The sequence below is a fragment of the Paralichthys olivaceus genome, chromosome 3 (genome assembly GCF_024713975.1).
Source record: "Paralichthys olivaceus isolate ysfri-2021 chromosome 3, ASM2471397v2, whole genome shotgun sequence".
NCBI classification, from domain to species: Eukaryota; Metazoa; Chordata; class Actinopteri; order Pleuronectiformes; family Paralichthyidae; genus Paralichthys; species Paralichthys olivaceus.
In genome coordinates, this window is record NC_091095.1 from 27,820,634 (window position 1) to 27,846,554 (window position 25,921).

A 25,921-nucleotide genomic window follows, 5' to 3' on the forward strand; every position below is an offset into this window, starting at 1 on the left:
GGTTGATAGGCGAACTGGAGTGGATCCATAAAAGGACCCACCAGGGGGCGGCGATGGACGAGGACCAGCCGCTCCAGGGTCTTCATCAGGTGTGAAGTGAGAGCAACTGGTCTGTAGCTGTTGAAGTCTTTCGGGTGAGGGATCTTTGGTACTGGTACCACACAGGAGGTTTTCCATAGCAGTGGCACTTTTCCCAGCTTCAGGCTCATGTTGAAGATGTACTCCACAATCCTGCACAGCTGGTCTGCACAGGTCTTGAGGAGCCTGGAGCTGATCCCATCTGGACCCGTAGCTTTCTTCCCCTTCATCTCCCTCAACTAATTTCTCACCTGGAGAGATGAGAGGGACAGAGTGGAGCAGGGGGGCTGAGTGTCGGTTGGGGGGGAGGATGAATGTCAGGGGGGGCAGTGGAGGGAGTCTGCAACATGAAAGCAGTGGAGAGGGAGGTAGAGGTGAGAATGGGGCAGGAAACGGGGGAGATGGAAGAGGTGGTGGGGGGCAGCAGAGATGACTGGGTCGGGGGAGGGGTGGGTGTCTGGTCAAACCTGTTGAAGCCTTGTCTGATCCCCCGCAGCCTGGGAGTCTGGTTTCCTCAGCCCTGAGATTGTTTTAAGGCTTTTCCAGACTCCACTGACATTTCTCTGCTGCAGCTGGTCCTTCATCTTCCTCCTGTAGCTGTTCTTCCCCTCTCTGATCTTCTTCCTCAGCTTTTTCTGCACAGCCTTCAGCTCCTCCTTGTTGTCTGACCTAAAGGCCCTCTTTTTCTCCTTAAGTAGAGCCTTTATGTCAGGATTAAGACAGGGTTTGCTGTTAGAAAAACACGGTACAGTCCTGGTGGGTACAGTGTTATCAACACAGAAGTTTATGTAGTCCGTTATGCAGCCTGTTAAACTGTCGGTGTCCTCCCCATGAGAAGCACACAGTTCTTCCCACACAGTTGAGTCAAAGCAGTCCCTCAGAGCCTCTTCAGACTCCTCAGTCCATGTCTTAACTGTGCAGGTTTCCACTGGTTGCCTGTTAACAAGGGGCTTGTAAACAGGCAGGAGATGCACCAGGTTGTGATCAGATCTTCCCAGGGGAGGGAGGGGGATGAGTTGTATGCCTCCTTGCTGTTGGCATAAAATAAGTCCAGTGTTTTATTGTCTCTGGTGTTGCAGGTAACATATTGTTTGAATGTGGGCTGGGTGGAGGACAGAGAGGCATGATTGAAGTCTCCAGAGATGAGGTAGAGGGCCTGTGGGTGCCGTGTCTGCAGTGAGCTTGTGACTGAGTGGAGAACATCACAAGCTGCATCAGCGTTAGCAGAGGGGGGGGGGGTATACACAACGAACACAATCACCTGTGTGAACTCCCTCTGGAGGTAGTACGGTCTCATGCTAACTGCTAAAAGTGTGATGCCCTTACTGCAGACCTGTTCTTTAACAGTAATGTGCCCAGAGTTACACCATCTGTCATTAACAAACACAGCCAACCGTCCTCCTTTCCTCTTCCCGCTCTGTCGTCCTGTCTGACCGCCGCAGTTGAAAGCTGTCCAGGTTAGCGACGTCTCAGTGAGCACCAGGATGCTGCACTCGCGGTAGTACCTCTGATGCCGGGTCAGTGCCGTTAGCTCGTGCATCTTAAGCCTAGTTTTTGCTTCTGCATCGCGTCGACGCCGGCGTTGAGCATTCGAAGTTCTGTGTCGAGGGAACGCGTTGCTCTGCAATTCACTGCCATGCCGCTAGGGGGGTGTGGCTGTGTGTTTGTGTGGTTTCGGGGTTATAGCCGAATCCTTGCTTTTTCTTGCGATCACAGTAAACAAAAGAAAACAACAGTAAACAACGGCGACGGAGGTGGAGCAGTTGTATTTGGAGTTGGAGGTCATCAATATTGAAGAACAAATGCTTATATTGCAAATGTTGAGGCGCAGGCAACAGAGAAGACGTTTGCGGAGGTGGTTTGTACAACGAGGAAGAAAGACCGGAAAAAGCAACTGCCAGAATTTATGTTCTGAGCGGACCAATCACAACGCTTGCGGTCCGCGTCAACGCGACGTGTAGTTAGGATTTTTTGGAGGTGGGCGTCCGGCTACGGCGTAGGGGTCAGCGTCGACAGCGTAGGTATGGCATCAACGCAACGCAGAAGCATAAACTAGGCTTAAACAATAGGACAGCGTACAGGCTCCCCAGACACGGCGGAAAACGTTGAAAAAAGAAGTATTAAGACCAGAGCGAGAAAACAAGTCTGGTCTCCATACTGACCGGAGAGAGAGCTCCAAAGAGAAGTGAAAAAGAACAGGTAAAAAGTAAAAAATAAATATAAAAAGGGGGGGGAAGCTCAAAAGTGAGCGAGAGCTGCTGTGACAAATAACGGGCTGTACTTTGCACAATCCAGTCTCTAGTGTTTACTTACAACATATTGCACAATCCCTCCCCTGGTGCTTATAGTATTTTTTATATAACATTTTTGTTTCATATTTTTTTATTTCTAATATTAATACTTGCACAAATACACCACAGCATATTCCTTGTATGTGTAAGCCTGCTTGGCAATAAAACCTGGTTCTGATGTAGAAAAATACAGACATAAAAACACTTCTTCCGCCGTGTGACAGAAAAATAAAAAATAAACTGGTTAGGAGAGCCAGCTTGGTCTTGGACTTTCCTTTTGGGAACTGGACTGATAGTGGTGGTTTTGAAACAGATGAGGACAGAGAGGGACAGGTTGAAGATGGAGGTGACAACATCAGCCAGCTCCATGCCCTGAGGGCCCGTCCAGGGAGGTTTTCTGGGCCTGCTGCCTTGCGGAGGTTGATTCTCCTCAGAGCTTTGCGTACATCAGCTGATGAGTTAGTAGGAGGGTTGTGTGGTCTGAGTGTGTAAGGGCCTCCCCTATGTGTTGCTGCTGGAGATCTCGAAGCGAGCATAGAATTGGTTGTGCTGTTCACTCAAGGTTATGGTGGAGTTGGTGATCTCTGTAGTGGTGGCCTTACTCTGAGATGTGTTGCAGGCCCAGCCACATCCTCCCGGCATCAGCAGTAAAGGAGAAGCCATCCAGTTTCTCCTTGTACTGCTGTTAGCCTCTTTAATGTTTTTTTCTGTGTGTACTTTGCTGTTTTGTACTCCACCTCGTTTCCTGATTGAAATGTAAGAGATCAAGTACGCAGCATCTGGCATCTGTTCATCCAGGGCTTCTTGTTTGGAAACCTTCTGACTTGTATGGTGGGCACAATGTTATTAACACAGGTGCTAATGTACACAGTCACACATTCAGCATACTCCTGTATGTTGCTGGAAGAATCCTCCAGTGTGGCTGCAGCTTTAAACGCAATGGTGTCAGTGGTCTTGTGTGCAGTTCCAGTGGTATACAGTTTTGCGTACTCAGAGTGGTCCACATGGCCCCGACTGTTATGACAAAGAGGATCAAAGAAGTCAGATAGCCACGTGTGAAAACACGTGACAAATTGACAAAATAGGCATCATGATCTATCAACGCTGTCTGAATAGCCATGTCCAGGGGTAAGTTAACACTCCTCATACTGAATCAGCTGCTTCATCAAAGCCAACAAAGTTGAACCACACTTTATTTCAGTAAAAGTGTAAAAGGACAATGGGAAAAAAAAAACATTATTGACATGTATTAAAATAAATGAATGAGTGTGGGAGGGGAGAGAGACTGAGAGAAGGAGAGAGGTGCTCAGTGGATGATGGGAGTTGACCCGGGAGTCGAGACCTATAGCAGCATAACTAAGGGATGGTGCAGGACTCACCTGATCCAGCACTAACTATAGGCTTTATCAAAAAGGAACGTTTTAAGTTTAACTTTAAATGCAGAGATGGTATCTGCCTTCTGAACCCAGAGTGGGAGCTGGTTCCACAGAAGAGGAGCTGAATGCTCTCCCTCCTGTTCTAATCTTACAGACTCTTGGAACCACACCGCCTGTGTTTTGAGAACAAGCGATCTATTTGGATAATATCTTTGATATATGAAGGGGCTTAATTGTTAATGGCTTTAAATGTGTGGAGCAGGATCTTGAATTCTTTTCAGAATTTTACAGGAACCCAATGCAGAGAAGCTAAGACAGGAGTAATATGATCTCTCCTTCTAGTTCCTGTCAGTACTCATGCTGCAGCATTGTGGACCAACTGATGGCTTTTTACAGGATTCCTGGGGTATCCTGATAATAAAGAATTAGAGTAATCTAGTCTAGAGGTAACAAACGCGTGGACTAGTTTCTCAGCATCCTTCTGCGACAGGATGACATTTTTCCAACAAACTGTTACTATCTAAGTAACCACACAACTGGTTAGCAACAGCTTTTTATAGGATTTTGGAAATTAAGGGCAAGTTTCATATGGGTCTATAATTAGCTAAAACCTCTGGATCAAAGTGGGCTTTTTAAGTAGAGGTTTAATAACAGCTACCTTAAAGGTTCAGTGTGTAGAATTTAGTGATATCTAATGTTGAAATTTCCATCCTCTTCCAAACATGAAAAAGAACCTGTGGTAGCCTTCAGTTGTCATAAAAACTCAAAAGGTGTTTAGTTTGTCCAGTCTGGACAAATGTAGAAAACATGGCGGCCTCCGTAGAGAGGGTCCCCTCGATGTAAATATAAAGTATTTAAATATAAAGGGCCTTTTCTGAGATAAAGAAGACTACAATTCATACAAATGAGATGAAACGAACTATTGGAAACATCATGAGGATTATTCTACATTAAAATTCTGCCAATAGTTTCCTTTCACCTAAATCTTACACACTGGACCTTTAAAAGCTTGTGGTACGTAGCCAGTTAACAAAGACATATTAATCTGATTTAATATGGAACTGTTAGGGGGAAAACTTCCTTGAAAAGTCCAGTTCAGGAAGATTGATATAATAAAAATGGTTCAAATAAAAATACAAAAACAAGACAAAGTATCTGTGCTATTCATTGGGAGGAGGTGGTGGATTTTATCCCTGATATATGGTTATAATTGTATTTGTAAAGAAGCTCATGAAATCATTGCTTCTCAGAGCTTCTTAAAGGGATAGATGGGTCAGTAGAGGTGTGACTTTATGTCAACCTGGCTACAGTGCTGAAGAGGAACCTGGGATTGTTCTTATTTTCTTCTATTATTAATGAATAATAAGAGGTTCTGGCATTTCTGAGTGCTTTCTTTTAATTCATCTGGCTATCCTTCCAGGCTAGGTGAAAATCATATTGACTGGTGGAACATCACTTCCTCTGTAGCTTCCGTGATGTCTGTTTTAAAACATGTATTTGAAAATTATACCATGGAGCTAATCTCTTCTGATTTACCTTCTTCTTTTTTAGCGGGGCAACAGCTTCAAGGGTTGTTTTTAATGAAGCTGCTGTACTATTAACAAAGTTAACAACTAGTGTAGGAGTAAAGTTTTGATAACTTTCCTGTAATGTACTGACACATGGCTGTGAGGTAAGTGTAGAAGGAAGCAGTTCTTTAAATTTGTTCACAGTTTTATCAGATAAACACCAACCATAATAGAATTTCTGTCAGTAATTCTAAATTCAAATGTAATTAAAAAATGGTCAGACAGAAGAGGGTGTTTGGGAAATATTATTACATTTTCAATGTCTATGCCATATGTCATAACAAGATCAGGAACAGCTAAAATGGCTAATCCTCGCCTCCATCCTGGCGAATGAGCGACTTTTAATACCGTTATCGCCAAAGGAGGCAGAGGAGTGACTGAACATCAAGCACACTGAGCAGGAGAGAGAGAGGGAGAAGCCAACGTTAGCTGCCAAAGCTAAGTTGCTAAGCTAAAACCAGACACGAGTAGTGTGTAAATCACAGTGAATTAGCGAACAAGTCGCTAAGAGAGGGAGAGGTGTGTGTAAAGAGCAATACAACTGTGAGTGTGACTCCAAATCAGCTTCAGTGAGTCCGATAGTGGCAGAACTAGGAGAGACGAAGAAGAGAAGAAATTGGTAGACAAACAACAGCTAACACCGGATATGACACAATACGCTCACCGCAGTACGTCAGCCCGTCAGCCCATCAGGAATACGTGCAGACATCCGTTAGACTTGGGGGTGACAATGTCTCATGTTACCCTGTTAGCGTTTGTATATTGTTCCACCTTCTGGTCTACTTGATGCTTCAAGTCTACATTAAACCCTTCTGCATAAGACATCAGCTGCTTGAGTCCTCATTTCACCAGCTTCCAGAAAACTTCCATCACAATCAGTAATAATTTATCACAACCATTCTTTCACAACAGTATCAAAGCAATTCCTTTGCACCTTAGGCTTTTTATTTTTATCTTTCATTCTGTCAGATTTTAAATTTGTATTTGGACTTCCATTGTACCTTGTGTATTTCATTTTCTTCTATTTTGATATACGTAGGGTTAGGGTTAGGGTATAGTATACGTTATAAATAAATAAATGTATAAATAAATAAATTTGTTTTAGTTTATTTATACTAAGTCAGTTTTTCGTCCTTCGTAGCTATGACAATCTAATTAACCTGCAAAGTAATTCGGGGATCACTTCTAATACATACTCCGGTACAGAAGGTGGCGGTAACCCGACATAAAACCAAAGGAAGAAGAAAGTTTGCTCTTGACTATAGACTGCATCGTGACCGAGCATCGGTGCATCATCATCATCATCATCACCACCACCACCACCACCACGTAGTTGGACCGCATGACATGTGAGAAGTTGAAGAGGATACCGTTTTAGATAGGTTGTTTCTATTAAGGTACAGTTAAGTAAGAAAATGCCCAGGAAAACGAAGGAGGAATTGGAGTGGGTGGACGATGAAGTCGCAGCGGCAGCTGGTGAGATAATGTTAATGTTTGTTGAGCAGCTAGCAGCAGGCTAAGTAGCGTCACAGCCAACGTGTGAAAGGTGCCAATTGTTCTTCACTAGAAATCTCCAGCTAAGGTGCTTACGTCAGCACAACCTACACAGCATAAAACCTCATTTTTAGATGAAATGGTAAAAAAAAAATGGAAAAAGAACAGCCTCGTATTGAACCATGACTTCCAACAGAGCAGGTTTCGGCTAACGTCATCTTATTAGCTTATTTAGCTTGATATTTTTGGCATGTAACTCTGGTTGTGACTTCTCCCCCCATTTGCTTCCTTTAACTGGTTGAACTAAAGTGAAATGGAACAATGATCAAGAGGATAAAACTGCTGACTCTCATGTTTATGGTGTTGTCATTTGATTTGAACCACTAAATGTTCCACCACAGGTCTCCAGAACAGCTTAGAACTCCTGTCTACACATATTGCAGCCTGACACCAAATATTGAAAATGATTATTGTATTTACATGTATGCTGTCCCATCAAGCCTATATTGAAGGAAAATGACATTCATATAGAACGTGTTGGACTATTAGCCCCTTATTAAAAGTTGCCTCAAATTTAAGTTAATTCAGCACATGACATCATAGTCATTGTTTATTTTGAAACACTATGCTATTATACACAATCGACAAGTCAAACTATGTCTTTATAATGTGTGACAGTACTGTACATGTCCCACTGGTCCCCTCTGAGGTTTTAAATCTATAAAAAAAATTTCTTTTTAAACAGAAAAGACTGTGAAAAAAGGGAAGAAAGATAAAAAGGGGAAAAAGAGTGTGAGTACTTGCAATGGTTAATTTGACATTTTTTTAAGTATAAAAATACTTCATAGCTGATACTTAACCTCAGTGGCAAAGTGTGTCTTATTGGATTTGTTGTATGAATGTTTTTTCTCCAGTTCTTTGAAGAGCTCACCACAGATTGCAAACATGAAAAGGTGAATGAGGTGGCTGGAAAAGACACACAGGGAAAACAGGTAATCTTTATTCTCATAGTAACAACAGACTTTGTAAACTCTGTGGTGTTCTCGGTTTGGTTTGGCACAGCCCACAGCACGAATGATGGAGAAACAGAGAGGAGCAGTAAATTACTGACAGAGCTTCTAAAAACTGTAAATAAATAACTACACAATATGACATATTTGTGCCACGATTATTGTCATAGGAAATGTCACGGTTTCACAATGTTCTACGATATATTATTGATACTATAAAAGGAAACAGACACACAACTAGGGATGGCACGAAATTACATTTTGGTGCCACGATTATTCAAGGAAATATCACGGCTTCACGATTATCGATACTAAATGGTAAATGGTAAATGGTTGTATTTATATAGCGCTTTTCTAGTCTTGAAGACCACTCAAAGCGCTTTACACTACAGTTTTCCATTCACCCATTCACACACACATTCATACAGTGCTTCTATAGCTAGCACTTTTTTGATGTTCTATTGGGGTTCAGTATCTTGCCCAAGGACACTTTGGCATGCAGATGGGAAGACTGGGGATCAACTTCCGACCTTCTGGTTGGAGGACAACCGCTCTACCCCCTCAGCCACAGCCACCCCGAGAAAAAAGACTCAAGACTCACCCCGAGAAAAAAGACTCAAAACAAGCAATATATAACTAACAATATAGTTCATGAACTAAATATTTAATATTATCATCAACTTTATCCAATTAGTTTGTATAGTGTAACGTTTATCTATTTAAAAGTAATTTATGTAAGCTATTTCATTTAGTTGCCTCATTGTGGAAGGTTGGTCACTAAATTTGTGTTTCCTGTCATAAGGTGTGTATCTGTGTGGGAGTTTTATTTTGAAGGATCAGCAACAGAAGTTGTTCTGTTATGGGAGCAACCTTTTTAACTAGTTTTGAAAAACTATATGTGTCCTGATTCAAGCCTCATTCTTCATGTCGTTATTAGACTATTACCTTTCAGTATAGGTGAATTAAACTCTCGGCTACATTTATAATGGTTAATAGGAAGAGAGAGGGTGTGTCTGTCTGTCTGTTTGTTTGTGTGTGTGTCTTTCGGTTTTTTACAGTTATTAAATTGTGACGTTATTAAATTGTGACGTTATTAAACTGCGGTTATTGTAAAACTGGTTGATCCCGACATCCCTAGCTGTGCACCTTCTCTGCGGGCTGGAGCAGTCCATGTTCCCTGCATTCCTAGACAGGAAGTGTTTATATATTGCAAGTCATATCGTCATTGTGATATTAAGTTTTCCTAATATTGTGCATCCCTACAGTCAAGCTTGTTTTTTAGATCCCAACCTTTGCATGAGAAGTGGTGTATGCATCTCTCAAACCCTGGTATGCTGAATGGTTATAAAAGAGCCCCCTGATCTCATAGAATACCACACCACCCAGTTATCGGGGAGATTTGCAGTAAATTTTAACATAATAATATTTTTACACAAAAAGTAGGAGGATACATTTTGCAATGTATGCTTTTAAGTTGCTTTCATTTAGATTGGGCCATTCAGATAAACAATGTAATTATCTTTTTTGTCAAAGTCTTTCCTACCTATGACATAATTTGAAACTTTCACCTTCAGAAAAAGAAAAAAGATCGACGAAGAGGAAAAGGTGGAGAAGCAGATGAGGATGATGATACAAACGTCATGCTGAAGCTGAAAAAGCTCTCAGTGCAAGCAAGTTATGAAGAAGATGAGCCAGGTATAATGTTTCCAGATTGATGACCACAAATTAAATAATTTTGTTATATTATTTCTTTATTCATTGGGTTTGCCTTCCCTTTCTACAGTCATTGCCACCAGTGAAGGAAACAAGGTTTGTTATTAGTCTATACTGAAACATCGTGTTTCACCTGTTACCTTCTGACTCTACATGCTGGCTGTGTAAAGCATCTATCTATGATGTCTTTCAGGGTGGAAACATCTACGCTGCTCTCAGTCAGGGCCAGAGTGATGAGGATGCTGATATGGATGAAGAAGATATACCAGCAAAAAAAGTACAGTATTGTAATTCAAATACAGTGGAAACCGTTTTTTCCTCTCACTCTCTCTCTCTCTCTCTCTTTTTGTTTGAAATGATGCCACATTATAATGCTGATCACCACATAATGATTTATATTTTTCTTCAATTAGTCAGATCTTTCTTTATAGCTGTGCTTCCACTCTCTCTCATGCCCGGACACAAACACACACAAGCAGTCACACAGACAAACAGCGTCATCAGACATGTGTAAACTCAGACTAACAAAGTCTGGTGGCTCTAGCTCCACCGCTAGTTATTGTAAAAAAACATATTTTTCTATGTTATGGTAGACACTGTCATATATAGTCTGTGTCTAGCAGGCTACAGCCAGGAGGGGCATCACAATGTTGGCTCGACTCACACACAAACTCTCTCACTCAAACACATGCAAAAGTATTTCTTATGCGATTAATCAATGGAATAATTGATAGAATAGTTCATTAGAAAAGACTTGATGGCTGCAGCCGTAGTTTCCACTGTAGTATAAAATAACTAAACAAAATTGGTGTTTTGATATTGTCTCTTGATGTCGTACTTCTCAGAATTCAGATGATGCTGCTTACAAATTGTAGCTTTGACAGTTCTTTGAGCAGGGTTTACTGAAGTTTGATTGCTTCTGTGTCCTTTTTAAAAAAATCCACAATTTTCCACGCTGTTCACCCAACGGCGAGGACAATTTAAATCCCTAAATAAAAACACATTAAAATATACATGAAGTGAAATACAGAATATATTGTCATATAAGTCCAGGTATGTGCTATTAGCAGTGCTAAGAGACAGTACAGGGACAAAGTGGAGTACCACTACCAGGGCTCCAACACTAGAAATGTGGGCTGGACTAGAAACCATTGCAGACTACAAAAGAAGGACCAGCAATGCTGTGGTGGTGTCTGCATCTCTCCCAGAGGAACTAAACACCTTTTTATGCTTGCTTTGAGAGCGACTCCCTGGCTGTGGAGGTACAAGAGGCACACCTGTAATATCCAGGGCAGATGAATGGAGATGAATTAAGCGGATTAACACACGCCATGTACCTGGACCTGATGGCAATCCTGGCCGAGCACTCAAGGTGTACTGCAGATGCCATCTCCCTCCTGTACCAGAGGGACACATGTGAGAATGCTGTTCATTAACTACATTTCTGCGTTCAATAGCATTGTGCCCTTGAAGCTTTTCATCAAGCTCAGAGATCTTGGGCTCAACATCACACTCGTGATTGGATCCTCAACTTCTGACCCCAGGCTGTGTGGATAGGCACTCTCAACACCAGTGACCCCACAGGGCTGCGTGCTCAGTCCTCTCCTGTACTTCCTGTTCACACATGACTGCGTGGCCACCCTGAGCTTAACACCATCATCAAATTTGCTAATGACACAACCATCACTGGTGACGATGAGATGGCCTACAGAAAGGAGGTCAGAGCCCTGACATCTTGGTGCCAGTACAACAACCTCCATCTCAACGGCAGCAAAACGAAGGAGCCAATCGTGGACTACAGGAAGAGACAGGGAGAAAGTACGCCCCCTCTCCATCAACGGGACTACGGTGGGAGAGTCGGTGATGTTGAAGTTAGTGATGACCTGAACTGGACTCACCACACAGACTCTATCAGAAATACAGCCAGACAATGGCTTTTGTTCCTCCGCAGGCTGCGGAGGCTCAACCTGGATTCCAGGATTCTCTGTAACCCCTACAGGTGCACCATTGAGAGTATCCTGACTGGCTGCATCACTGCCTGGTATGGCAGCTGTACTGCCCTGAACCATAAGGCTCTACAGAGGGTGGTGAAGTCTGCTCAGCACATTAATAGGATAGAGCTGCCAACCATGGAGAAACCTCTACACCCAGCAGTGTAGGAAGAAGGCCAACAAGATTATCAAAGACCCTTTTCACCCCAGCCGTAAACTTTTCTGCCTGCTGCCATCTGGCCAACTGTACTGCAGCGTCCAGTCCCGCACCACCAGGCTCAGAGACAGTTTCATCCCCCAGCCCTGGCCATAAGATTTTGAGGGCTATCCTGGTGTGAATGCGCCCTTATATTCCTCCAATCTGCCAAAAGACTGTCACTCCTCTAAACTACCCGCCATGCAATGTTTGCATTCATAAGTATTACGTATTTCATTCATTCAGTCAACTTAGTAGTAATATACTTTATTTTAGTTGAATAATTTATATTGAGGTGTATATTTTTTAATATTTGAATTTTATTTTATTGTTATTTTTTTGCTTTTTGAGCGTGGCTAGAAGGGAGTCTGAGAGCATTTCATAGCCAACAACTGATTTATGTAGTTGTTGTGCACATTGACTCTGCTCACTCTCTTCCTCTCTCACACTCTGACACACACACACACACACACACACACACACACACACACACACACACACACACACACACACACACACACCACAAGTGGTCAAAGCAAAGTTGAGGTTTGTCTTGTATGCAGTTCTTACTTCTAGACCAGAAACAAGTCGGTGCAACACTGGAACCAGTTTTTCTCGCAAAGAGACAGTTGTTTGGCAATCGAAACACCACTGCTTTCAGATGAGGCTCTGAACTGGCCCTGGATTTGCCTTTGTGGAAAAGGGGCAATAGCGTTTTCTTTTTTTCCTTCTCATGTCAGAAGCTCGACTCCCTTTGTCCTCTGCATTACATTTTACAGGGCTTTTCCTTAAATGGTTGTCTCCAGATATTTCAGATTTACAACCAGTTTCCTTACAGTGATTTGATTATCAAATTAACAGGTTGTATCTGAAGAGGAGGATGCGGCAGAGAAAGAAGATGCGGCAGAGAAAGAAGATGCTGAAGAGAAAACAACAAAAACCAAGAGGGCAGAAGCCAAGTCCAAGGTGGGTGATTGTATGGCCCCAAGTCTCTGTTAAAATGCGAAGTGAAACCTGTATGGATTAAGGCTGATTTTACTCTGATTTAGGGGTTTGTTAAAGGTTCAGTGTGAGAATGTAGTGACATCTAGTGGTGAGGCTGCATATTGCAGCTAAATACCCCTCACCTCACCCTCCGCTTCCAAACATGAAAGAGAACCAATGGTCGCGTTCAGTTGTCGTAAAAACTGAAAATGTTTTTAGTTTGTCCAGTTTGGACTACTGTAAAATAATAATAATAATATATTTTATTTATGGGCGCCTTTCAGAGCACTCAAGGTCAAGGAAGTTAATTTACATGCAAGAGTACCACCCTCCAGCTATAATTTGACATCACTATTAAGCATTTTAGGTACAATTAAACTCCATACATAGAGCCAACAAAAAAAAAGTTTTCCATTGTCTAATGCTCCAAACTGCAACTATAATAACTGCACTATAATAACATTGTGATTTGTACATAATGGCTGATAACAAAAACCTATGCTATCAGCATAGGAGGTTTCATTAATAAAATTCCCATTATGTGGTAGGAGTATTTGAAGTCCTTGATTAATTTTACCCTAACCCAACATAATGTAAAAAGGGTAAATGAAAACCAAAATCATTAACCCCTTGTGGGCTGGATTCAATATCACACTAAAATCAGAGTGAAAATAAACAGCATCAATTGTCATCCAAGAAGTACCTACACACATTAGGCAGGCATTGTCCTGCACCAAGAGGTATCTCGGGTCAACTGCACCAGCATACGCACTGACAATTGAGGATTTCATCCAGTTACCTAACAGCAGTCAGGGTACTGTTGGCTATGACATGGAGGTCTGTCCAAGGATATCTCTCCTCAGACCATCACTGACCCACCCCAAAACTGATGATGCTGAATGGTGTTGCAGGCAGCATGTCATGCCAATTCCAGTCTTCTCTGGAGAAAGCGCATGAGCACAGGTCCCACTAGAGGACGTTGAGCCCTCAACCCACCCTCATGGAGTCTGTTTCTGCCAATTTGGTTAGAAACATGCACACCAGTAGCCTGCTGGTGGTTGTTTTGTAGGACCCTGGCTGTGGTCCTCCTGTTGCTCTACAAAGGAGTAGATACCGGTCTCCTGGTATCTCCTCCATCCTCTTGAGACTATACTGGGAGACACGACAACCACACATTTAGTCGTACTATCCTGGAGGAACTAGACTACCTGTACAACCTGATTGGGTTACCTAATGGGCAGATTGATATCACTGAAGTTTAACTGACTTGGTGTTATACTGTAACAATTAAAGGTCCAGTGTGTAAGATTTAGGTGAAAGGAAACTATTGGCAGAAATTTAATGTAGAATAATTATCATGATGTTTTCACTAGTTCGTTTCATCTAAATTGTATGAATTGTAGTTTTCTTTACCCCAGAAAAGGCCCTTTATATTCAAATACTTTATATTTACATCGAGGGGGTTCTCTCTACGGAGGCCGCCATGTTTTTTTTTACATTAGTCCAGACCGGACAAACACCTTTTGAGTTTTTATGACAATTAAAGGCTACCACAGTTTCTTCTTCATGTTTGGACGGGGAGGGTGAGGTGAGGGGTGTTTAGCTGCAACATGCAATTTCAACACTAGATATCACAAAATTCTACACACTGTACCTTTAAAGTGTTTCCCTAATTTTTATGAGCAGTGTACTTTGGCTAAGAGAATACATTCTGTAAAATGTCCTGTTGACTAAAAAAATTGCTTTCTCAGAATCTTAGACACATTTCTTGGAAAAGGCCACATTTCTAATTTTTTAGTTTTGATGAATTTTTAAAAATCTATTCCTGTAGTCACCAGATAATTATGAAACGGAAGCACAACCAAAGAAGGGGAAGATCAAACAAAACAAGGCAAGTAAAAAGCACTGATTTTGGTTATGCTCTTTTTGTTTAAATCCCATGATCAACATGGTAACCAACAGGTACCCATTATGTGATTTAACTGTCTAAGTAGAAAGGAAAGCCTGCTGAGCGATCATGCAGCGAGCATGAGGATGATGATGAGGATAGTGACGGAGGTGACATGATGATGGTATGCTTGTCCTCCACATAGCTCTTCTCCTTCTTTGCTTTGTATCACTTTGTTAACTCATCTCTGTCTAACCATTAAGAGTGCTGAGGATGCCATTGCAGAGCAGGCCAAACCACAGGTTGAGGACCCAAATGCAAATCTTAGTAAAAAGGAGAAGAAGAAGAAAAAGAAACAGGTGATCACCATGTTGTATGTCCTTATTTTAATGGGGCACATTATATATTCCCCTTGTTGTTATAATTCTTTTTCATGTCACACAATTAAGCTGCTGGTAATTGGTGTAATCTTTACCATATATAGTTGTCCTGCTGCTTCTTGTCCTTTGTTGCTGAAGATGTTCATGTTTTTATTGTTACAGATGGAGTACGAGCGTCAAGTGGCTAGTGTTAGGGCTCAGAATGCCTTGGAGGGGGATTTCTCCATTTCCCAGGCGGAGATGTCCTCCAGACAGGCAATGCTGGAGAATGCCTCTGATATTAAGGTTATTTAAGTTAAGTTTAATTATAACATTGAGTGGAATGAAATGTATTTAAACTAATGTTTATTTTTCATAATTTTCACACTAAATATGCTTTTAAGTAGCTGTATGTGCTACATAAACAATGGTTAGTGAAGACCTCTTTTGTGTGCTTCAGCTGGAACGGTTCAGCATATCTGCTCATGGCAAGGAGCTTTTCATCAATGCTGACCTTCTGATTGTAGCAGGAAGAAGATATGGTTTGGTTGGACCAAATGGGTAAATATATTTCTTACTTCCACCAAGGAGGTTATGTTTTCTTTTAAGATTGAGATTCCTTTTTTTTTATATTAAGATTCCTTTTTATTGTCCCACACAATCATGCACACACAGCACTACATGCAACATGGGGAAATTTGACCTCTGCATTTAACCTGAACACAGTACACACGGAACACAGTACACACAGTGACCACACGGAGCAGTGGGCAGCCATGAAGGCGCCAGGGGAGCAATTGGGGGGTTCAATGCCTTGCTCATGGGAACCTTGGCAGTGCCTAGGAGGTGAACTGGCACCTCTCCAACTACCAGTCCACCTTTCATACTTCATCATTTAGTGGTATCTACAGGTAAAGTTTCATGTTGCAGCTGAATACTCATCTCACCCTCCCCAACATGAAAGATAACCTGTTTTATTATTGATTATTTTATAATCAATTTCTGCCAAAAATTCCTTTCACCTAAATCTTACACACTGGGCCTTCAGTTAATATTGGGGTGTAATGATTCTCCAAATCCATGGTTAGGTTCAGACAAAAGTTCAGTTTTAGGTTGTGGGGTGAGGCAGGTAGACACATCTCGGTTTCATGAATATTCATGCACATTTACTGCAAGTATATTGTCGTGTAGTTGAGTAGTGAGATTGCACTGTTAACAGATGTGGTTCTGAGACATCTGTTTTCCATCAAGATACAAACTTGCTTTGCACTCTTTCGTGTGAATGAACTTCCTGTCCTATTTGCAACTTCCCTCGTATCTGTTACACAAAACATCATACAGACAGGAAAATTTCAACATCAGGAAAATAATATACCTGCTTGTGCTTGTCATACGAAATCAATAACAAGAGGCTTTCTGTTGTTTGTCTCAGCTGTATCTCTTACTTGCTCATGCTGTCTCACCAAAATAATATCTGTGAGGCTGAGCACATGAATACAAGTAAAAATCAGTTAATAATCCAAGACTAGTCTAATTATCTGACATAAATTATTTAGACTAGTCTTGCTGAAACTTTATATAAAGATTCACAATGACATTTACTTGATCATTTTGAGGAGGCTTGGTCTCCCATGGCCTCTTAAAGATTCTGCCTGTTCTGCCACTCTGAGTAGCCACTGATTTCTTGATGCAATGACAAGTAGCCAAGAAACATGTATGAATGATAATTGAAGTGTGATTAAGTGTTCTCTTTTTTTCAGCAAAGGAAAGACCACATTACTTAAACACATGGCTAACAGAGCTCTCAGTATTCCACCCAACATTGATGTGCTACTGTGTGAACAGGGTAAGTGACCTGCTACAATGTGCCTTTCATCATTTCTGTCTCTTTCCATGCTTTATTATCCCCTGACTCTGTGTACTTTGTTTATGTTAGAGGTGGTAGCTGATGACACGCCGGCAGTGCAGGCTGTGCTGAAAGCAGACACTCGCCGCCTGAAGCTACTAGAGGAGGAGAAACGGCTCCAGGCTCGTCTCGAAAAGGGAGAGGACAGTGTCGCTGAGCGGTTGGAAAAGGTGAGTGTTTGACATTACACATTTTACTTGTCTTTCACATTGACATTTTCCTTTTCTGTTTTTTTATCTGAACAATTGGTAAAATGTGTAAAAATAACAAATAAACAAAACAACTTATCTCCATATCCACCCATGCACTTCTATTCATATACATACTTATTTACATAGATACAGGAAAATAGACTAAATAATAATAATACGCATAGTCTCCATCAACTTTTATCCTGATATTTTTCAGTAAATACTTACGTCTGTTACTTTCACCGGCAAAGTCTGGATTGGATACAAAGGCCTAGGGAGGATATTAATTTTAAACACCTCTACTCTACAGGCAAAAGTCATAAAAAGGCTCAATTTCCATTTATAAATATCAGATTTATTCACAAGAGTAACGATTCATAATTTGATGATTCTTCAATTCGGTCAAAACCTGATATGTATTAATTACAAGATACTTCATCAGTTCCCAATCAATCAGATGTTTTTTTTGCTTGGTATCGCCTATAATTAAAAGTAAGAAATTGTGTTTTTCGAATATTGTCCGCTAAAAGCACAATCTTCCATATATATCCCTTTTATGTTATCATTTTGCTTTAATCATAAACATCTTTATTTTACCCTAACCCAACGTAATGTAAAAAGGGTAAATGAATCTCAGCACTCTATATAAAGTCCTACCTGAAAAAGATTAGAATGCTTTAACCCTTTTCAGTTTTACTTATCCTTTCCTTCCTGATGGCCTCTCTCCATGAGTTTTGGATCTCACACTCTGTAAGTACCCAGTTTCGTAGCAAAAGGATTAATGCTTCTCTTGAGTGATGTTGTATCACTCTGAGGTGTACTCATCCGCACCCAGGGAATTTTTTTGTTTTTAATTTAAAAATGTCTGTATGTATTTCCTCTCTTGACAAAGCCTTGTTGTATTCCTCCTATGCAAATGGTACATTTAAGGACTCCACTTCACCTGGACTCTGTTTTTTAACACTGGTTAAAAATATTGCTTTTTATGGTATATACTTTTTAAAACAATTTTGGATTTACTCAGTTTTTATTTAAGACTTGGTTTTAAGATTAGGTTTAGAATTGGGTTTATTTATATTTTTTATATGGAAAATAAGGCTTTGAACATGACTGAAGATGGTTAAAATAAGTTATGGCAGTGAAACAAATAATATATAGTATTTTTACAGCAGTCTAGGGGAGTGGTATATTTGTCCTTACATCAACGAGGGGACATTTTCGTTAAAATGTGATGTTACACAAAAACTAATAATTGTTGTTAATCGGTGATGTATGCCAGGGGGGGTATATTGGGATTAACCGCTTTTACTATAACCAAGGTTTGCTAACATCACGATTTCATAACCGTAAGAACTGTAAAAACTACAATATTTAACTATGGTGTCCTACCTCTCACGAGTCATGTAATGTTTTTGTGCACCGAGTCACATTTTGTGTACTGAAACGTTAGTTGAGAAGAGGGAACTGACTTAACAGCCTTATTTCCACCAACACTGGACATACAACTTCATCAGAGGAGTTCACTGGAAGAGGAGAAATCCTTGTTTACTTTCAGTTTCTGACCAGGGGTCCATTATAAATGTAGCCGAGAGTGTAATTCTAATAATTATACTGAAAGGTAAGAGTATAATCAGGACATGAAGAATTAGGCTTGAACCAGGACACGTTTAGTTTCTCAAAACTAGTCAAAATGTCGCTCCCATAACAACAACTTCTGTTGCTGATCCTTCAAAATAAAACTCCCATACAGATACACAGCTTATGACAGGAAACACACATTTTGTGACCAATCTACCACAATAAGGCAACTAAATGATATAGCTTACATAAATTACTTTTAAATAGATAAATGTTACACTATAAAAACTGGATAATGTTAATGATAATGAATATTTTAGTTCATAAGCTATATTATTAGCTATATATTGCTTGTTTTGAGTCTTTTTTCTTTTATAGTATCGATAATTGTGAAGCCGTGATATTTCCTCGGACAATCGTGGCACCAAAATTTCATTTCGTTACATCCCTAGTTGTGTGTCATTTTCCTTATATAGTATCAATAATATGTTGTGAAACCAATTATATTTCTGACAATAATCATGGCACCAAAATTTAATATCATGACATCCCCAATGCCAGGTGGTGTTAACCCTCCAAAAGAAATGTAGTATATGGAAGATACACTATTTCATATTTTGTGTTCTTTTTTTTAACATGCAGATGGTGGTATGCAAACAGTCTGGTATTTTTAAAGAGTTAAAATGCAGAAAATGTATGAATATTTGGTATTTTTTACTGAGCTAATAAAATAAAAAAATGGCATCTAAACATAAACCCAAACCGCACAGACAGTATTAACATACTGCATCCCACTGCCTAAATCACACATATCAATCAAATTTTATTTGTATAGCCCATATTCACAGATCACAATTTGTCTCATAGGGCTTTAACAAGGTGCCGACATCCTCTGCCCTTAACCCTCAACAAGAGTAAGGAAAAACTACCAAAAAACTTGAAAACCTCAGAGAGCCACATGAGAGGGATCCCTCTTCCAGGACAGACAGAAGTGCAATAGTGGAACTGAGAACATCCAACTGAACTAAATATTTTTTCATATAGAAAATCAAACAATGAAAAACGGATGATGCAACGGTCTGGGTCCGTAAAGAACAGCATCTGGGTCCGGTCCGCTTATTGGTGACCTATGCTAGATGATCGTGGGTGGTTTTTTTTTCACTTCAGGTTGCTCTTCAGGTGAGTCCATGCATTGACTTTAAGACGCACGTTCCGCAAATCAAAGAATTTATGTAATCGATGACGTTGATTACATTGATGCGTCGCCCCAGCCCTTTTGAACAGGACTTCTTGCCCCCTTGCATGTAGAGGATACAGGCAGGACACTTGTTGTCAGCTGTGTGCTGTTGACACGGCACGAATGAGTAAGATATTATTTCTTGATCATATGTGTAAGGCTATGATCTCCAGAGGCATGTTCTTAGCCTGGACATCCTATATGTGCCTATCGAGTTTTATAAAATAAGTAACACATGCTGCCAGGAATTCATTGAAATTTTCAAGGTGGTGCTTTTGAGCCATTTCGCTGTGCTCAATGTCCTGCCATATGATTTTATGGAGCCCGGTTTGGTTGGTCCTGTAGCTTTGAAACCTGTCTGGTAAAACGGAGTGGGGCTTGCCAGTCTGATGTTTTTTTCGAATGCCTGGCATATGTGCTTTCAGTAGCATTTAAAGATGAGCATGTTCTTATTTACACTGTATTCCAACCAAGACCTACAGTACATACCATGTTAATTAGAAAGCACCTGAGATTACTGACTGGGAGAGCATTCTGGCGAGGGAATAAGCAGCCAGGTTTACCTTCTTGTGGGCTAATGAGTCTGATGAACTGTGCTCAGTGGGCTTGGTTAATTCAAGATTAAAGATTCAAGATGTTTATTTGTCATATACACAATAACAGACACAATGGCTATTATTGGGTAATGAAATTCTTATTTTGGAACTACCCGACCAAAGAACTATGCTTACTAATATAAAAAGAAATCTATATAAAATATGAAATATAAAATATAAAGTGCATATGCAATGCAAAATATAAAAGTAGAATTAAAATAAACATAATTAAAATAAAGAATAACAAATAACCGATCAATGTGCAGTAGGACAGCAATTAAACAATGTGCAATAGGATAGATATATATGTGCAATGTGCAATGTCTTGTGCAAAATTGCAAATATAGAGGTAGATGGTGGTCATAGTCCGTGGTTCAAAAGCCTTATGGCCTGGGGATAAAAACTGTTTGTCAGTCTGGTAGTCCTTGCTTTCACACTCCTGTAGTGTCTGGGAGATGGCAGGAGTGTGAATAGTCTGTGTTGTGGGTTAGTGTGGTCCCTGATGATGCTCTGTGCCCTTTTTGTGACCCGGGTGTTGTAATTGTCCTGTAGTGGGGGAGGGCAGCTCCAAAGATGAACTGTGCCGATTTAATGACACGCTGGAGAGCCTTTCTGTCCTGGTTTGTGCAGTTCCCGTACCACACAGTGATGGAATTTGTCAGCACGCTCTCCACTGTGCATCTGTAGAAGTTGCTGAGGAGTTTGGTGGACAGTCCAAATTTCCTCAGCTTCCTCAGGAAGAAGAGTCTCTGTTGAGCCTTCTTGATGGTCTGCTGTGTGTTGTGTGTCCATGTGAGATCCTCACAGATGTGAGTAACAAGGAATTTAAATGTTTTCACCCTCTCCATCTGTGTCCCGTTGATGTGCAGCGGGGCGTGCGGGTCTCTCCTCCTCTTCCTCGGGTCGATAATCATCTCCTTGGTCTTCTCAGCATTCAGGAAGAGATTATTTTCCCAGCACCAGGAGACCAGCCGAGCCACCTCCTCCCTGTAGGCTCTGTTCTCTGCCGGTGATCAGCCCAATGACGGTGGTGTCAGTGAACTTGATGATGGAGGTGTTGCTCTGGGAGGGGGAGCAGTTGTAGGTGAAGAGGGTGTACAGGAGTGGACTGAGTACACAGCCTTGGGGGGTCCCTGTGCTCACTGTCTTGGTGCTGGATGTTCTGGTACCGACTCTGACAGCCTGGGGTCTGTTTGTGAGAAAGTTCAGGACCCAGCAGCAGAGGGAGGATGTCAGTCCAAGGGTGGAGAGCTTCTCAGTCAGTCTGCTGGGGTTGACAGTGTTGAAGGCTGAACTGTATTCCACAAAAAGCATTCGATCATAGATGTCCCTGTGTTCCAGGTGTGACAGGGCTGTGTGGATGGCTGCATTGACGGCATCGTCAGTTCAACGGTTCTGACGATATGCAAATTGAAGGGTGTCTATTGTGTCTGGGATGTCCTTCTTAATGTGAGACATGAATATCCTCTCAAAACACTTAAAGGAGGGAGTGGTGTGTGTTCTTCCTGAACTCTTGTTTTTTTTTAAAAGAACACAAGATTTTTTTTGCTAATCTATTGCTGTGGCGATGACGCTACATTGGATGAAAAGTCAACTAATCAAGTTCATGATTATTTATTTCCTTACTCATATATATTTTTGTAACAAAGTTTATTTTGATCAAAATTGGCTATGTGGGCAGGCTGGTCCCATCCAGGCCCATGTCTGGTTTACTCACTGACTTCATTGTTCTTTACTGCACTTTACTTTCTATAATTGCCTAAGTTTCCTGTCCAATCAATGATTATTAGTGACATTTCAAGTGTACTCACTTAGGTTTGACTTCTTAAAATATGATAATCTGGATACACTTGATTACTCTGTCTCATATTACTCTGTAATCATGTAACTGCTTCTGTTTCTCCTTCTCATCAGGTCTATGAAGAGCTGAGGGTGATTGGAGCTGCAGCAGCTGAGGCCAAAGCCAGAAGGATTCTGGCTGGTCTGTCCTTTACCCCTGAGATGCAAAACAGACCCACCAAGAGGTTCTCTGGAGGTTGGAGAATGAGAGTCTCCCTTGCCAGGTACACTATGACAAACTTTATGGATGAGACAGAACCAATTTATAACCTGTCAGAAGATATTTCACTCACTCTTATCCTTCTGTGCCCACAGAGCTCTGTTCATGGAACCCACACTGCTGATGCTGGATGAACCCACAAACCACCTGGACCTGAACGCTGTCATCTGGCTCAATAAGTATAAAGCTTTTTTTTTTTTTCATTTCCCTGAATTATATCCTATTCTCTCTGATTATGGTAGTTTTTGTTTAGGATCAAAAATTAGATGGACTATTTGAGTTAATACATTTTGGTGAATGGATGAGGGAATCTGTGAAGTTTTTCAGTCATTCAGGTCATGGTATCCTCAGTGGACAAGTGCACATATAGGCAACTGGGCTTGCTTGTGTTTCTTGAAGACATTTCATCCCTCCATCCCTCCTTCAATTCTAACTGACTAATGGAGGTGTCAAGTATATTATTGCAGTACCTGTGTTGAGTCGTTACGTTTAAGGCATCAACAGCCATATACACCTTGACTCACAGGACCCCAACAACCCATTAACTGTAAATTAACATAAGCTACTTGAATAATAAGCCTAAATGTGATCATGTATTAAATGATTTCCCAGAGTTTGGTAAATTAGGGCATGTTGTTTGTACAGTGCATATTACAGTTATGTGGTTACTGCATTCTGAATTTCTGTACTATTCTTCTGTACAGATATAAAATACACTGTCTACATAATATCAAGTGGCATATACAGTAATGTGTGAGGATGGTCAAAAATTCTCTAAAGACACCACTGATGGCTCTTATCACCACAAACTCTCTTGAAATCTTTGTCTTCTACATATGTGACTGTAGGGGTAAAAAACCCCAAAACAAAGTAGGGTCAAATATATTTTCGGGCAGCTCTCTCACGCCGTTATTAAAAAGGTGGATGAACTTTAGTCACCCATATATGAGGCTATATATAGTGATATATACGGTGATGCATTGGCACCTATATTATTATTGCTTGGGCTTATTATGGGTGCCTTGCCAGCTGGGGGCTCCGCCCCATGCAATGCATTGGCACTTATATTATTATTCCTCGAGGAATTTAGGGATATTATTATGGGTGCCTTGCCAGCTGGGGGCAGAGCCCCCAGCTGGCAATGCATTGCATGGGGCGAAGCCCCATGCAATGCATTGGCACTTATATTATTATTGCTCGGGCTTATTATTCTTCCGCTTCCGTAAATTTTCGTCCCGCTACTCCTCCCACAAAGTTTGACGCACATTCACACAAAGTACATCAAACCGTGCGCATTTTTCTCGATCGGTGTGCTATGACTTTTCTAAGACATTCGTCAAACGGTTCGTTCGTAAATCGCAAAAATACCGAAAACCAAATGCATGGGAGTCAAGGTCTCTCGCCCATTTAGAGCGAGCAGTCAAGGTCTCTCGCCCAATTAGAGCGAGTGGGGGAAAAATGGCTGAAAACGGGCGTTTTTCAGCCACTTTTTTGGTCTTTAAACACTTCTCCTAGCCACAAACGGAGTCCGACAGACATGATTTTTACATCTGGTGAAAGTAGAGTTTGTTTCCTACGCACACATGCCACTCTGACATCTCTCGGTCCAGTAGTTTAGGCTGAGTCAATTTACCGAGAAATCTTTTCCGGTCTCACCTCTCCATAGACTCCCATGTTAATTTTGGGAAAAAAAAAATATACAGAAAAAAATTTCTAACTCGCTCCCACGGCCTCATTTCTGAACTCTCTCCCGCCAAAACATATCTGTACGTTCGGGGAAGTCTTGGGATTCTCACAATGTTTTCATTTCTTAGATAGGACCTATAGTTTTTGAGTTACAAGCATTTGTTTGAAGAGTGGTGCTAGAGCAGCACCCTCTAACTTTTGAATGGACTTCAATGGAGATCACCAAAAAAGATTCCTGATGAGAAAACTAAATTTCTAAATCGCTCTTACGGTCTCATTTCTTAACTCTTATTAAATATAAACATACGTGGACGTCGGCCAAAGTCTTGTGATTCTCACAATGTGTTCATTTCTCAGATACGACTTATAGATTTTGAGTTAGAAGCTTTTGTTTGAGGGTTGGTCTGAAACCAGTTTTTGTCTCCAAAGTGTGCGCGCAGCAGGTGTTCCTCATCTAATCAGTGAGTAACCATAGCAACCCCATAGACTGTCAGAGGTCAAGTCTCCTCTATAAATTTACTAGATTCAAAGTTTTTGCCACCATCCGCTTTGGCCCAGTGGTTAAGGCACTCGGATCATGTGACGTAAGTCTGGGTTCGAATCCGGGTGAGGGTGGTGGTTTTTGCTAATTTTTGGAGCATATAAATAAAAGTAAAAATAAGCCCCCCCACCCCCCCATAGTAACTGGATGTTACCAGGAACATGTAATGGGCCTTTATTTTGAAAATAAGCCCCCTCCCCCATTATAACAGAATGTTACTAGGAAGTCTATACAGAGTCTTTACTTTGAATATAAAAATGAACAACCCTCCCCCATTGTAATAGAATGTCACAAGGAAGACTGTACAAAGCCTTTATTTTGAAAATAAGCCCCCCCATCCCCCCATATTGCAAGGAAACATGTACAGAGCCTATGTTTAAGCGTATAAATAAGCCCCCCCACCCCCCCAATAGTAACTGGATATTACCAGGAAACATCTAATGAGCCTTTATTTTGAAAATAAGCCCCCCCCATAGTAATAGAATGTTACTAGGAAACATGTACTGAGCCTGGTTTTTCAAAATAAAACTCCCAAATAGTTACAGGATGTTCCTAGGAAGAGTAAAAAAAGCTAGAATTTCAAAATTAAATCCCCAGATTGTTAAGGAATGTTTCTAAGAAGCCTAAAAAAAGCTGGACTTTCAAAATAAACCCCCCAGATGGTTACAGGATGGTCCCAGGGAGCCGGAAAAAGAGTGGACTTTCAAAATAAAACTCCCAAATAGTTACAGAATGTTCAGAAGAAGCCAAAAAGATGCTGGATTTTCAAAATAAAACCCCCAAATTGTTACAGAATGTTTCCAGGAAGCCTGAAAGACACTGGATTTTCGAAATAAAACCACCAGATGGTTACAGGATGTTCCCAGGGAGCCGGAAAAAGAGTGGACTTTCAAAATAAAACTCCCAAATAGTGACAGAATGTTCCCAGGAAGAGTAAAAAAAGCTAGAATTTCAAAATAAACCCCCCAGATGGTTACAGGATGGTCCCAGGGAGCCGGAAAAAGAGTGGACTTTCAAAATAAAACTCCCAAATAGTTACAGAATGTTCAGAAGAAGCCTAAAAGATGCTGGATTTTCAAAATAAAACCCCCAAATAGTTACAGAATGTTTCCAGGAAGCCTGAAAGACACTGGATTTTCGAAATAAAACCACCAGATGGTTACAGGATGTTCCCAGGGA

The 25,921-nt window shown here is 41.0% G+C and overlaps 1 protein-coding gene across 1 annotated transcript in view; it reads left to right on the forward strand.

Annotated features, from left to right (window-relative positions):
* The first annotated feature begins 6,552 nt into the window (after positions 1 to 6,552).
* The window catches only part of abcf1 (ATP-binding cassette, sub-family F (GCN20), member 1), a 35,803-nt gene continuing 16,434 nt past the window's right edge, over positions 6,553 to 25,921 (forward strand). The window contains exons 1-16 of the mRNA XM_069522772.1: positions 6,553 to 6,789; positions 7,553 to 7,599; positions 7,722 to 7,799; positions 9,392 to 9,512; positions 9,601 to 9,626; positions 9,724 to 9,807; positions 12,579 to 12,683; positions 14,533 to 14,592; positions 14,696 to 14,773; positions 14,853 to 14,948; positions 15,132 to 15,254; positions 15,409 to 15,509; positions 16,709 to 16,794; positions 16,885 to 17,024; positions 22,371 to 22,519; positions 22,611 to 22,694. Of these exons, the coding sequence (XP_069378873.1) occupies positions 6,729 to 6,789; positions 7,553 to 7,599; positions 7,722 to 7,799; positions 9,392 to 9,512; positions 9,601 to 9,626; positions 9,724 to 9,807; positions 12,579 to 12,683; positions 14,533 to 14,592; positions 14,696 to 14,773; positions 14,853 to 14,948; positions 15,132 to 15,254; positions 15,409 to 15,509; positions 16,709 to 16,794; positions 16,885 to 17,024; positions 22,371 to 22,519; positions 22,611 to 22,694 (1,439 nt within the window). The 5' untranslated portion in view covers positions 6,553 to 6,728. The remainder of the gene's footprint in view (positions 6,790 to 7,552; positions 7,600 to 7,721; positions 7,800 to 9,391; positions 9,513 to 9,600; positions 9,627 to 9,723; positions 9,808 to 12,578; positions 12,684 to 14,532; positions 14,593 to 14,695; positions 14,774 to 14,852; positions 14,949 to 15,131; positions 15,255 to 15,408; positions 15,510 to 16,708; positions 16,795 to 16,884; positions 17,025 to 22,370; positions 22,520 to 22,610; positions 22,695 to 25,921) is intronic.